Source organism: Mixophyes fleayi, chromosome 1, assembly GCF_038048845.1.
Source record: "Mixophyes fleayi isolate aMixFle1 chromosome 1, aMixFle1.hap1, whole genome shotgun sequence".
Lineage (NCBI taxonomy): Eukaryota > Metazoa > Chordata > Amphibia > Anura > Limnodynastidae > Mixophyes > Mixophyes fleayi.
Window position 1 is genome coordinate 231,375,191 of NC_134402.1, and position 13,405 is coordinate 231,388,595.

At 37.9% G+C, this 13,405-nt stretch overlaps 1 protein-coding gene across 2 annotated transcripts in view; it reads left to right on the plus strand.

The window, feature by feature from the left end:
- CPAMD8 (C3 and PZP like alpha-2-macroglobulin domain containing 8) overlaps positions 1–13,405 on the plus strand; it is a 135,466-nt gene that overhangs the window by 86,232 nt on the left and 35,829 nt on the right. For both annotated transcript variants that reach the window (XM_075207118.1, XM_075207108.1), the window contains exons 26-35: positions 363–539; positions 2,609–2,690; positions 2,775–2,931; positions 3,896–3,970; positions 4,452–4,617; positions 4,829–4,915; positions 8,091–8,227; positions 10,316–10,471; positions 10,595–10,657; positions 11,952–12,160. In XM_075207118.1, coding sequence (XP_075063219.1) covers positions 363–539; positions 2,609–2,690; positions 2,775–2,931; positions 3,896–3,970; positions 4,452–4,617; positions 4,829–4,915; positions 8,091–8,227; positions 10,316–10,471; positions 10,595–10,657; positions 11,952–12,160 — 1,309 coding nt within the window. The remainder of the gene's footprint in view (positions 1–362; positions 540–2,608; positions 2,691–2,774; positions 2,932–3,895; positions 3,971–4,451; positions 4,618–4,828; positions 4,916–8,090; positions 8,228–10,315; positions 10,472–10,594; positions 10,658–11,951; positions 12,161–13,405) is intronic.

Consider the following 13,405-nt stretch of genomic DNA (forward strand, 5'->3'; position numbering starts at 1 on the left):
TAGGGATCCGATTGATCACTGTAACTTGTACTGTAACTTTATACTCTCAACAGTTTTGCTTTGTCTGTGAACTGCCCAGTCGTTGTTAATGATAATAGAAGTATATTTACACCACTTGTTATACTATTGACCAGTTATGGAATGTTTTTGTTTGAGACAATAGGGAATAGGTTTAGTTCTCTAGTTTGTATTTGCATCATAAAATATATCACATGATACATGTCCAATAAAGCAAACATTTTATTGTATTCTCTTGTTTTCCTGCTAGTGTTTAGGATAATGGTTTGGGGTAAAGAAATTTCATGTTTTAAGGAATGAAAGTGTACTGTACTTTGTTAATTGTGCTCGAATTCTACATGTAGGAGATGTGATGGGTCCCACTGTGAGTAATTTGGATAACCTTCTTCGCCTTCCATTTGGATGTGGGGAACAGAATATGATCCACTTTGCGCCAAATGTATTTGTGCTAAAGTATCTCCAGAAAACCAAGCAGTTGTGTAATGAAGTTGAGAGCGAGGCTGTGGACTACCTGCTGCAAGGTGGGCTAATAAGTTTTGTAATCTGCTGTAAAATGATAGGTTTGATATGTAATGACTTTATCCACACTGGTACTGACTTCAAAACCACATATATTACTTTGATTATGTTATTTTCTGCAATAAGTACACTCAGGGTTAATTTAAGATATTGTTGTGCAAAGGGCAAAAATCACATTTGTCGCCTCCCCATGCAATTAGAGTATCAAGATTTCCCATGAGAACACAATATTTACATCTTCTATTTAAACATTCTGTTAAAGCTCAGGATAGTTGTTGTTTTTTTGTTTCATTTGAAAACTGTTATTGGCACAGTTGTACATACAAAGGAGAATATTCAAAATCACTTTTAGTACACACATAGCATGAAAACAAAATACAGTCTATGTTTTAAATAATAAAGTTAGAAAACAATCCACCAGCCATAAAACAGAAAAGTAATCACAGTAAAACAAAAAACTAAACTTCAGATTATATTGTTGTACTTTAAAAACTCTGAGTTAGCGTTTGTAAACCATGTTTCCAAGGGCATAAATAGACTGTCTGGGTCCTATTGCAAAATTTTGTACTGGACCATATGTACCCCCTAAGGGTGAAAAAAACCACATATACACATAGGGCTTTAAAACAGGGGATGCCCCCCAGCTGCAGGCCACATTGCAGCTGCATCCCTTGCTACTGTGATAGTTATGCCTTTGCATGGTTCCATCAAAACACTAATATATGATAGGTGTTGCCTGAACCACATTAACCAAAATGTCTCATAGAAATTTTTAAAAAGATATTGTATCTGAGTGAGTTGTAAATCCAGTAGGAGACTCAGATGGAAGATAAGAATCTCAGGTCTACACAACCAGCTTGCCACATCTTTTGGAATTCATCCAATCACACAAATTGTAGGCAGATCACTTCTTCTGGAGAAAGTTATTTACCATGTTTAATGATTGCACATGTGTGGGTGAGCCAGGTGCAGTCCAGCACATTGCAATAGTCTTAAAGTTATGACATTTTGACAGGAGAGGCCAAGTTTTTTTAATCAGTGGTAGGAGCCAAAACTTTGTGCTCAGTGGAACAAGAAAACTCATCTAATCATAAATACATTTAGATATCTGTTTCCAGAAATGTTTCATTGCTAGGTATTTCTACAATATGTGCTAAAAAGATGTGTTAGGTCAAAAAATGTAGATAACATCGATATCAAAAGTGAGCAAGAAGTTTAGATGTCATGTATGACTTAGAAATAGTGTAGTTTGAAAATATTTTAGATATTGTAGATTTAACAAAACTTCTAAAAAGTAAAAGTGAAGGTGTTGCCCATAGCAACCAATCTGGTTTCAGCTCCTATTTTCTAAAAAGTGCTAGATAAATGATAGTTAGACACTGATTGGTTGCTATAAGTAACTCCTCCACTTTTTCCTTTCAGAAGTTTAATCATTTTATGTTTCACAGAGGAAGAGCACATCCAAATCTTCAAGAGAACCAAAATCTCTTGCCCAAGTTTTTTATAATCAGGAATATAGGTCTTTAGGCTATACATTGTTTGTGGTCAAGATAGGTAGTTTTAGAACTTCAGCTATGTTTCTGGTCATGTTTTAGGCTTGAAATAGGGCATGGGCATATGTTTGGAGTAAGGTTAAAGCTTAATTTAGGTCCAGATTTAGGATATGTGCTTATGTTAAGGCAGTGTAAATTATGACAATTAGTTTAAGGTTGATATTAATATTCTTCTATTCTAATCATCTATTTTTGTATTGAATTTACCCCATGATATCACAAGCAACGCATTTGAAATAATTGGTCCTCCACTTTAAATCAAGCATCTACTTGTATTCCATGGACACTAAGGTTCCAAGATAGCTCTTTCTGACTTCTGCTATCTGGGTTCCATTATTAGGAATCCTAATGGTAGGTCCCTTGTCATAGTAAGCCCAGAGCAAATGGTCTTTTTATCAATTTATTAAAACAACGCTCCGTGTCCAATTGTCATCTACATACCAGTTTGTATGAGAATGGTAAAGTTCTGCTGTGAATAAGACTTAACACTGATGTCACCCTTTCTTGACTTCCCACAGGTTATCAACGTCAGCTAACATACAAAAGACAAGATGGGTCCTATAGTGCATTTGGAGAGAGAGACTCATCTGGAAGTATGTGGTAAGAAATAATTTGGGAATCGGCACAAGTTTAGTCTAAGTCACCTACGTATGTATGCTCATTTTACTCATGTCCTTCTGTCAGGCTCACAGCCTTTGTGCTGAAATCATTTGCTCAGTCGCGTGGTTTCATCTTCATTGATCCTTTAGAGCTCTCTGCAGCAAAAGATTGGATCATCCAACATCAGAAGAAAGATGGCTCTTTTCCAGCTATGGGCCGAATTCTAAACAAAGATATCCAGGTGCACATAATGATGATGATGATGATCAGTTATTGCACTTATTTTCAGGTTTATAATTCTGTATACACCAGCTCAGTACTAACTGAGTCTGGGAAGGAAAAATAAAATAAACTGAAATTCAGTAACTCATGTCTTGATTTTCTAAACTAGTCCCATTCTTTCATATCTCAAAAGATGCAGGTTAAATAAAAAACATCCTAATGTCACATGTATGCTTTCCTTAAATTCACATTCCTAAAAGCTAGCCCAGATTTTCCGATGTATGTGACAAGCAATAAGAAATTGGGGATACAGTTAGTCAATTAATCTGTTTAATACTTATTTATATATGTTAATGTCATAAAGCAATTAGCAACACTGTTTCTTATTATTACATTAAATGCCATTTATTTTTATTTTTAATACTTTTGCATTTAAAAAATGAATTTGTGCTTTACAGCTGAAGTTGAAGCAACCAGTTTTGATAATGACAAGATATAAATGTGATTGGAGTTTAACACCCTTACATGCTGGAATGGTCAAGCAACAATTATAGGTTTAATGATTAACCTACCCTAGTAATGACTTGCATAGAAACAGTAGTAATTGTAAAATTTGAAGGTCTTATTATGAGGTATAAGATTAAAAAAGGAATTAGGGCTGTTTTAATAAAGGGGTAATTATCCTGGGACAAGAGACTCACCGTTGTGCTACCGTGTAATGGAGTCTGGAAAGCCTTTATCTCAGCCATCTGCAGTCCTGCAAAGAAAGTAGATCCCCTCTTCCACAGAGAAGTTTATAGTTAAAAAGTTAAAGTTAAAAAATTAAATAAATATTAGCCTCAATCTTAAAGTCTAAAAACTTATGTTGAAAAATGTTCTACATTCACAAGCTTTTGCAATAACATGTATATACAGTATATACATATATGTATAGATACAATACTTATATTCTTATATTCTTATTCTTATTTCTTTTGTAACAGGGAGGAAATCATGGAAAAATAGCTCTAACTGCATATGTTGCAGCTGCTTTCCTGGAGACTGGAATCACATCTGAGGTAATGGCCACTTTTAGGTCTTTTAAAAATGATGCACTTACAAAACATATTTCCCTCCAATAATGCTAAAATAGAAGACATTGAAGAAAACCTGTAATGTAAGTGTTCACTGATGTTCTAGTAAGGCATTTGTGAAATGCTACCGCACATTTATGATCAGGTATAGGCAGTAGGGGCATACAGTGAAGTTTGAACACAGTGGCTGTGAATATAACTGGCACAGTTGTAGCAGGGGATGGGGTTATAAGTTATATATGGTTAGTTTTACAGAAACTAAGGCTAGAAAGCATAAGGGATATAAAAATAAGTAAGTGAAGAATAAATAATAAGAAAATATAATTACCTTTACATTGCTTAATATTTTCTAAATCTCTACTTTCATTTTTATACAGTCATGTGTTAATAATGATAATGAATTACTAGCAGTAAATGCCTATTAGATTGACTTGAATTGATTCTTATTGCTGTGTTGTTTTCTCAGGAAGAAACAGTTGCTGTGTCAAAAGCCAAAATATATCTGGAGTCGCACTTGTATTCAGCAGAGGACCCTTATACCACAGCCCTAACAACGTATGCTCTTACACTGCTGCGTAGCACGTATGCTCCTGTTGGTCTCAGGAGACTAAACAGCATGGCAATAACACAAGGTGCCTAATCCTGGTTTGCCTGGGTGTGGATGAGATACATAAAACCTAGCTATTTATTAAAAATACTAGCAAGATTAAGAAGTCAATTAGGAAAAGCAGGAACAGAACTTTGTGTACCGTTGAATGTGTGATGTTAGTACACAAGTTCATTTGATATTCATTATGTATCCTCTCTTTTCTACCAATGTGTATTTATTTTCCTTGCTTTTAGATGGTTTCACTCATTGGAGCTTAACTGGGTCCTTAGCAACAGAAGAGGACACCTTCCTGGGTTTCAGCGATGGACTATCACAGTCAGGTAAGTAGTAACTGTTCTTAAAGATGTAAATTACTGTAAATTAAATTCAATTTCTCTGACATCCATGGGAGTCACTGGAGATTGTGGCTATAGAGAGTGGTCATTGGAGCCTTGGGCACTTTACAAATGTAGCGCTGAAATTGAAGCTCCTCCCCTTGTATAACCCATTGGCAGGGCCGGATTAAAAATAGGGCTAACTGGGCTACAGCCCAGGGGCCTATGGCATCCAGGGGGCCCTTGAAAGTGCTCAGCAGCAGTATTGATTGGTCGGGGGCGGGGGCGCCCCCGGCGCGATCAGTGCTGCTGATCACTTTCACTGCGGTCCTTCACCTGCGAGCTGTATTCTCCTTACTGAGGAGTTCTCGTGAGTCTCACTCTCACGAGATCTCCTCAGTAAAGAGCGTACAGCGCGCCAGAGAAGGAGGTAAGTGCCGGGGGGGGGGGGTGGGCAGCTCGGATCACAGGGGGGGGGGTGGGGCCCTCACGGGGGAATGGAGGCCCCCTTAGCCCAGGAGCCTCCATTCCCTTAATCCGGCACTGCCCATTGGTTACATTCCAAACCACAGTCTTGTTTAGTGCCAGTTGGAGTCGGGTGCTTTTTTCATGGCTGCTATGGCTAGATTATGTTTTGGCTTGCTTTATTTATTGCTGCTCTGCAATCCGCATTGTTTGTGTTGGGTAACCCTATAGAGGGGCCATGCATGGCTTCTTCTGTTGCCACTGAAGGATAATCTATAGTGGGGGGAGGTAGTGGCAGGCCAATTCAGTGGTCTTCATCCCAAGCATGGCAGGCCAATCATCTCAGGGAATGGTCTGTTCACCCAGAGATTTACTATTTACCAGAAGCTGGTTTTAAGGTGGAGTCAGCCACATGTCAACATGAAGGTATCTCTGTTGAGCCACAAGGTGAAGCATTCCTGCTCCAGGACGAGGGATCCACAAGTGTGTCTAGTGGACGCCATAGCGGTTCTGTGTGCCTTAGATTTTACACGCCTGTTCCCGGCATTAGCCATGCTTTCACGGTTCTAGGTACACAGACTTCCTCAGCATGGCAAAAGGTCCGGCGTGGGCACCTTCCACCATGAGAATTTACCTTGGCTGGCTTAAACGGCGTGGCTGTTGAAGCCATGAATCTTAAGTCCAGAGGGTTTTAAGCCTGTGTCTGCCCGTAATTACCACAGATTTACATTTCCTGGTGTGAAGTGAAGTTGTTGCCTACCTCTTTTTTCAGGCTGGACCGTTGCTGCAGGATGGTTTGGAAGGGGGGTTAAAACTCAGTTCATTGAATGTCCAAGTTTCAGCCCTTTTGGTTTTCTTTCAAAGCAAACTGGCTCTTCTGCCTGAGGTTCAAACCTTCTTTTAGGGAGATATGCATGTGAAGTCTCTACACTTTTCCAGTGGCTGCATGGGAACTCAGTTTGGTGCCAACTATCTTGCAGCACCTTCCTTTTGAACCAACTGGTTTAGTGGAGTTAAAATTCCTCACGTCCTGTTGTCTATCCCTTCTGCCAGGAGAGTTTTGGAGCTGGGAGCATTGTCTTGTAGATCTCCATTCCTTAATTTTCATAAGGACAGAGCAGTGGAAAACAGCTTATAGCTGGGGGAAAGCAGCCTCATAGGGGCGTATCTGCAGTACCTTCGCCCTTATAGACCAAGCCTTCATTTCAACCTAAGGTGGTCCCACGATTCCACCTAAATCAGGAAATTGTGATTCTGTCTATGAACCAAGAGAAGTCTCAAGAGGAAGAGTGCACACTTCGAGCTCTGGATGTTTTCTGGTCCCTTAAAACATATGTGGACAGGACCAAGAACTTGCATAGGACAGGTGACCTGTTAGTTCTTTATTCTCTAAACAGTCCATTGCCCCTGGTTGATTATGTTGGTAATTCACCAGGCTTACATTGGAGCGGGACAGCTTGTCTAGATCAGTGGGTGCCTTCGAGTGGCACAACACAGGGCCGCTGCTGAGCAGCTATGCCGGGGGGCGACCATCTGGTCTTCTGTGCACACCTTCACACAGTTCTACAGATTTAATACTTTTGTGTCCAAAGATGCCATTTTTGGACGTAAGGTGCTGCGCACTGTGCCTGCTGAGCATACCTTCCCTTAGGGAAAAACTTTGGGACATCCACAGAGTGTCTCCCATGGATGTCAGAGAAAATGGGATTTTTGTACTTTATTAAAACCTAAGTTATATTTATAATGTAGTGAATCCAATAAGATAAAATAAAATAAAATTAAAAAAAATGAGTACTTATAAAAATACTTTATGTGCTAAATCATTGTTGTGTTTAAGCAAATACAAATGTGTACTGTGCTGCCACACCCTTTCCCAAGTTTGCAGTGTATCTGTTTCCACCATAGCCTTGCTTTGATGCTTATGAAATTAGATACCCTTAGGGATAAGTAAGGACACAAGGAAACCATTCAAATATTGCTGCAGAAGAAATAATATAACATGTTGCTTTATACGCAATAATTAGTATCATACCTTTTCTAAACAGAGGACTCCCTTCAAAATATTAAAAATATATATTAACAATCAGTAGTATAGCACAGAAGAGAACATGATCAAAACTGGACAAAATTTGAAAGAGCTTAAAAAAGGCTTTAACCTGATCCAAAAAAATCTAAATAGGGACTCCCATGGAAAAACAACCCTTGTAAATGATTGAAACCCAGAGGGCATGGTAATAAATAGTGCAAACTTAGAGGTCTATGTATTAAGTGATGAAGAACCAAAATGCTGGCATAAATGCCAGCAAAATACTTCCACGACTTTATTGCTGTTTTAGAAAGGGTTAACCACCCAATTAACGGAACTTAATCCCATAAACCAATCTTACTGCTGTCTCCATAGACCTCAATGCGGACAGCAGCATTAAGCAATTTATTAAGCTAGGCAAAGCATCTTTTATAATGGGATTCCTCACCTGTGTCAGTGCTATGCGCATAGCACTTCCTTCATTCGCCAAGAGCGTTAGGCTGCTGGTGAATAGTAAACAATCCCATTATATTGTTTTATGAATCATTCTATGTATAATCTCCTGTCCACAGTGTTTATGTCTAAAACTATGTAAAAATTTCCCTTTTAAATGGTGGTGACGATAGAATATTCAAAATTTCTCTCTCTCAATGCAAGAAAGTAATTTAACTGTCTCCTTTACCCACTCAGTGATCTCCGCAGAGGTAGAAATGACAGCGTATGCTCTGCTAACCTACACTCTTCATGGAGATGTGGCGTCTGCTCTTCCGGTAGTAAAATGGCTTTCCCAGCAACGAAATGCCCTAGGGGGCTTCTCATCCACACAGGTTAGATCCTGTTATGTAAAGCATGAGTTAATGTACACTTTCAGTTTTAATTGCAAACAACCTCACTAGCTATGGCCTCCACTAGTACAATACAATATATATATGTGTCTACCATGCTATACTACAGAAATGTGGGGCCTTACATTGTTAGGTGTATGTACAGAAGAAGGGGTTATTCTACCGCACCAACTGGAGGATTCGATCCCAGCGTTAATACATATATATTATGATAATAATATGATAAGTAAATAAACATGTTTCGCTGGGGTGCAATCTAGAAACATAATCGTATCATATTGGACAGAAAAGGACAGAAGTTTATTTTAATTATGTGCACTCAATCCTCTGAAATTAACCATTTAATTGAACAAGTATTAGTACCCTCTTTAAAACATAACTTTTATTGACATATGTTTAAAAGCGAAATATAGGGTAAAATTGTGCTCATAGATAAAAATGTGATTAAAATGATCTGGATGGTTCAATTAAATGGTTAATTTCAGAGGATTGAGTGCACCTAATTAAAATAAATTTCTGTCCTTTTCTGTCCAATTGTTAGGTGTATGTAAACCATTTGTCCAGAAATTTATTGTGCTCAAACAAATCAAGATAGTAAAATAGACTCGTTTTGTGTTAGATTGATTTACATATTGACAGCCTCTGGACCCCTTCTGTGGTACCCTAAACCCTAACACCATCTCTCTCTATGGTTCCAGAACACTGCTCCTTCTGTGCGTCCTATCTACAAAATATAAGCAAATACAAGTAATGAGCCCCTATCTGAGCAAATGTAAATAACATATATAAATAATATGTTATTAATAATGGAATATAAAATAAAAAGCTATAATGTGCATCTTTGCCACCCTAAGTATGGGTTCTGAACTGTAATTAGCTTCTTAGAGCCAACGCTAGTTAGAGTTGCACTCTATAATACTATCACCTGAGAATGTAAATTTATTGTAGAATTCATGCCATCTCCATTTTATACCCATTATATACCCATTAAAAGCCTTTAAGAATATAATTAATATACTGCAAACCAACTTCTACAGTTACAAATAAGTTAGGAAAAATATATGTACCCTGTCAGACCTGGTAAAGACCTTTATTTCCATTGTATAACCAGAGAAGTTTGAATACTCTGAAAGTTTATTGCACATGTAGTGTTTTATCTTCACAATAAAAAATGTCCCGTCACACACAAGATGTAAAAATATATTCTGCAATTTGTAATGCAGACCCCTAGTAACCTGTATACTCATTCCCCAGCCTCCCCTAATAATCATTCAGCTATCCGGTGGATATGAAGAATACACATCTGGGGCCTGATTCATTAAGGATCTTAAATGAAGAGGTATCTTATTTCAGTCCCCTGGACAAAACCATGTTACAATGCAAGGGGTGCAAACTAGTTTTCTGTTTAGCACATAAGTTAAATACTGACTGTTTTTTCATGTAGCACACAAATATCAGCTTTAAATTTCAGTGTACAAATAAGCTATCAAGTATTTATGTGCTAAATGAAAAAACAGTCAGCATTTAACTTATGTGCAAAACAGAAAACTAGTTTGCACCCCTTGCATTGTAACATGGTTTTGTCCAGGAGACTTAAATAAGATATCTCTTCATTTAAGATCCTTAATGAATCAGGCCCCTGGAGATCAAGGGGATTCGCTTTAACATTTAAAATCTATGTACAACAGATTACCAAACATACTTCTGACTTATGAATCTCACTGTTCTTTAAACCAGCCACAAATAGCACAGAGTTGGGAATTGGGAAATTGAATAGCTTTTGTTGGGCAATGTGCAGGTCAGGGCAGTTTCAGCCACATTCGTTATGGGAATGCTTTGGCTTCATATTACTTTGCAAGTACTCTGTTTCTAGACACAAATGCTGTTGAGTAAATCCTGAAACAGAGTATATTACAAACCTTGATAAGTTGCAGATATTGTGTTATTTTAAGCGCTACGGAATTTGCTGGCGCTATGTAAATAAATGATGATGATGATTTCAGGATTATGTGCAGAACTGTGTGTTTGTGTACATATTATATTATACATATTATAACATTGTAATCACAGGACACATGTGTGGCGCTGCAGGCGCTCGCTGAATATGCAATCCTTTCCTATATTGGTGGAGTGAACCTCACAATATCTCTGGCATCAACCAACCTGGACTATCAGGAAACTTTTGAGCTCCATAGGCTGAACAAGAAGATCCTGCAGACAGCTGTGGTGAGCTGAGGGAAAAATTGGGTCACAAAGCAAGAAGGCAGCTTCAGAATTCTTGGCTGAAATTGTTGGCAACGGATGATACTTGTCTTATTTGTAAAATGTCATTGTGTGTTTTACATGTAGATTCCCACCATCCCAACTGGTTTGTTTGTCAGCGCGAAAGGAGAAGGCTGCTGTTTAATGCAGGTAAAGTCATAAACTGGTACTTGAATACATAAAATTTCAAAATTGATCATATTATTATCTTACATATTGGTGCTTGTTATTGGAAAATGACCACAGATGACAGGTTTTGACCTGTGGCCATGGTTATTTTACAACAGCACTGACATGCCCAGAGACAGAAAAAGTAAGACTGCTTCTTGGCCAGAGTGCAAAGAGCTTGATCTCTGAAGCCAAGTTTCAGGACGGTACTGAATGTGTGTATATCCAAGGGTGGTGTTTCTAGTGGCCATTGGCTTTTGCATGAAAATAAAAGTAGTATAATGATTTTATATATATATATATATATACCACATGCTTTTATAAAAATTACAAGACACTATTGTAAGGGTTTTTCCACCTTAGGACTTCCCATAAAAAATTGTGTTTTCATAGTTGTTATCATGAATACCATGTACCATGTAACATGTGAAAATAATATCCAAGGACACTAAAAAACAGGATAGTTACATCTAGACATGTTATGTGTGATGTTGCCTTCATAGACTTGCTGCACTGCAACCCTCATTATGCATATTCATACATAATATTCATACAATGAGAAATTAGTTTTGTGTGGGGGATTTTTTTTATTGTACATACAGCCAATATTGAAAAATTGGACAAATATTTAAATCTGTGTACTGTCCTTGGAAATTAGGAACAATTGGCAAGTATGCCATAATGTAATATGTTATAGCTTCTACTGTAATACTTTACACTTCCCCTGGATCCTGGCTATAAGCTGTTATAAGTACACAATTTGACTCTGACTTCCCTGCCTCATAAAAGGCTATATAATATGCAATACTGTGATACTAAAATGTCCTGTGACAGTAGAGCATTATCGTTAACATCTTCATCATCAACATTTATATAGCTTCAGCAAATTTCGTAGCGTTTTACAGTTGGAAACAAACACAGTAGTAAAGCAATACTGGATAATACATACAGACAGAGAGGTAAGAAGGCCCTGCTGACAAGCTGACAATCTATGGGATATAGTTCTCAAGTGTGTAATGGGAGGGAGCCTTACCTTAAAGCCAGCATATGGAAAGAATATACTGCCTGCAGTTATCCATACTGGATTGGTTATAAGTGTGGCTGTTAATGACGCTAAAAATACTGTATTTTAGATAAACATTTTTGCGGCTATCCTTGTAAATGTAGACATTAAATTGTTTTAGTAAAGATTTTCTCATAGCGTTCAACTGTAGGCAAATAATTCCATGAACATAACTATCTTTAGTTATATAGCCCTTTTATCAACTCTTTCCAGATCGATGTTCATTACAATGTTCCTGACCCAGTGGTCAAGCCAGCCTTTCAGCTTCTAGTCCACATCAAAGAGCCAAAGCCAGGGAGGGATCGCCGTCAAGCTGGGCGCCCAGAGACACTTCTCAGAGAGAGAGCTCTTCCTGAGGATGATGATCCAGGGTCCCACCAGGACCATCAGGAATACAAAGTGACCCTGGAAGCTTGCACCAGGTATGACTGCTTATCCATTTGTGGACCTTTAATGTGTTCTGTGTACAAGTGAAAATTATGTTTGGAGGGACAAGAGTGAGGCAAAGCTGTGAAAGCTGCAAGCTTGGAAGTACAGTTTTATCTAGCACTTCAGTTTGATCCTCGTGTCTGCAGGGCTTGATTCTTTCATTTCTCTTCTTCGGTTGCTATATTTTTGCATGTGTTTTATACTTTGGAAACCACTTTTGTTTATTCTATTAATCAAGGAAAATTGTTTTTTGCTGAATCAAGAATGTATGGTATCCTTGCAAATTAAATTTTCTCAGAAACGCTAGTGAGTTGTTGTAAGCTATTATGCAATGAAAAGCCAGATCTCCGTCAACATTAGTTTAAATATTTATTTTTGCATCATCATAACCACTGCACTGAACTGTATGTTTTAAGATAATTAGGGGGCCTCATTTATAAAGCGCAAGGGGTAGTGTCAAACACCCTTTGGTGTTGCTATGCACCCCAATTTGTGCAGGTTTGCCTAGATTTCCTCCACAGCACATTGGTTTGTGGAGCAAGATAGTATTAGCAGAGGGACCGAAGATTGTGTGGCCGATGGAGAAGGGGTACTATGCTAAGCACTCAGCAGTGAAAAAATTAAGTTTCATTTAGCTGAAGGAGATTATTTGGACATTTTAGGGGTTTTCATTGCTGTAGGGACGTGCACACAGTCATTGCCACTAGTTTGGTCCTGGCAGAGATCGTGTCTCGGCCTTTACTTTTAATAGAACATATTTTGCACTTTCTAGTTGCAATTCTGCAGAAAAAGCACATATTTGTTTAAAATTGCTTTATTTATGATTTTCAAATTCTAATGTACCTCCCAACGTTCAAAATGAATTTACACCATTAACTAGGCTAAACCAAAGACTATTTTAAGTCTATGCATTTTATTTAATAAACAGGGTGGTTCTAAAGGGATATGAGACAAAACTTTTCATGTAATATTTACACAGCGCACTTCTTGACCTTTTTCTACCTTTGCACAAACCGAAACATACTTCTAGTTTCTGGAGGCATCTCCTGAAAGCGGAGAACAGGCGTGTACCATGATATGCAACCGGACATACTATTGCAAATTTCATGGGTTTAGTTTAGGCTGAGATGTAAATAAAGGCTACCGATTAGATAGTAGAATTATCTAGGGCTTTATGTGACATGCAGTTTTAAGAAATGAACACTGGACACTCAGTATGTTTTTAGCTGTATGGCGCT